Source organism: Egretta garzetta, unplaced genomic scaffold, assembly GCF_000687185.1.
Source record: "Egretta garzetta isolate BGI_Z169 unplaced genomic scaffold, ASM68718v1 scaffold350, whole genome shotgun sequence".
Classification (NCBI taxonomy): Eukaryota; Metazoa; Chordata; class Aves; order Pelecaniformes; family Ardeidae; genus Egretta; species Egretta garzetta.
Genome location: NW_009258273.1, coordinates 324,850 through 325,736, shown reverse-complemented (window position 1 = coordinate 325,736; position 887 = coordinate 324,850). Strand labels below are relative to the sequence as shown.

The 887-nt window shown below is 69.0% G+C and overlaps 1 protein-coding gene across 1 annotated transcript in view; it reads left to right on the top strand.

The window, feature by feature from the left end:
- Nucleotides 1–44: 44 nt before the first annotated feature.
- DENND4B (DENN domain containing 4B) overlaps nt 45–887 on the top strand; it is a 17,694-nt gene continuing 16,851 nt past the window's right edge. The window contains exons 1-2 of the mRNA XM_035890515.1: nt 45–683; nt 762–881. Of these exons, the coding sequence (XP_035746408.1) occupies nt 385–683; nt 762–881 (419 nt within the window). The 5' untranslated portion in view covers nt 45–384. The remainder of the gene's footprint in view (nt 684–761; nt 882–887) is intronic.

Here is an 887-nt window from a genome sequence, read left to right as displayed (position 1 = left end):
GCCGCCGAGCGGGCGGGGCCCACACCGCAGGGTGGGGGTCCTCTCTCAGAGGCTCTGCCCGAGGGGTGTCCCACTGCGGCCGCTGTGTTGGGGTGGGGTGCTGCCCCCGCCCCCAAGCTGTGGGGGTCCCCATCGCATCACCCTGTGCTTCGCGGCATGACCGGAAGCCTCCTCCCTTCCCGTCCCCGGCGCTTTCGCCCTGTCAGCTCCCCCGTGCCCCATGGCTGCCAGCTCAGCCGTGGGGCACCCCACGCTGCCAGCCTGCCGAGGCAAAGGAGCTTTCCCTGCTCCACGGGGCTCTGGTGACGACGAGTCCGGGTGGGCTGTGGGGCAGGGTTGGGTGTCACCCATCCCACTGTGTCCCCCCTGCAGATGCCGTGAGCCATGTCGGACGAGAAGCCCCCGCAGCTGGTGGACTACTTCGTGGTGGCTGGACTGACGGACACCTCGCGGCCGCTGGAGGAGGAGAACCAGCAGCACCGCCCGGCCCGCCCCAGCGAGCCCATCACCGACGTGGCCGTCATCATCCGCTCGCAGGGCGAGGAGGTGCCCCACGGCTTCACCTGCATTGAGACCACCACCTCAGGCCACCCCGTTGACCTCAACGCCGGGCTGCTCAACAACCCCCAGATGTTCATATGCTACAAGCGGGGCCGGGACAAGCCCCCCCTCATTGAGCTGGGGTGAGTCCTGGGGATCGGGGCTGGGGGGACACACACGAGCTCCCCAGGGGTTCCCCCTCACCCCTCCTCTCCACCCAGGGTGCACTATGAGGGCAAGGACCGCCCGAAGCCAGGCTATAAGATTCTGGACACGACGCCCTACAGCCGCTCGGCCAACCTCAATTCGGGGGGGCCGGGGCACCAACGCACCTTCCTGACGCATCG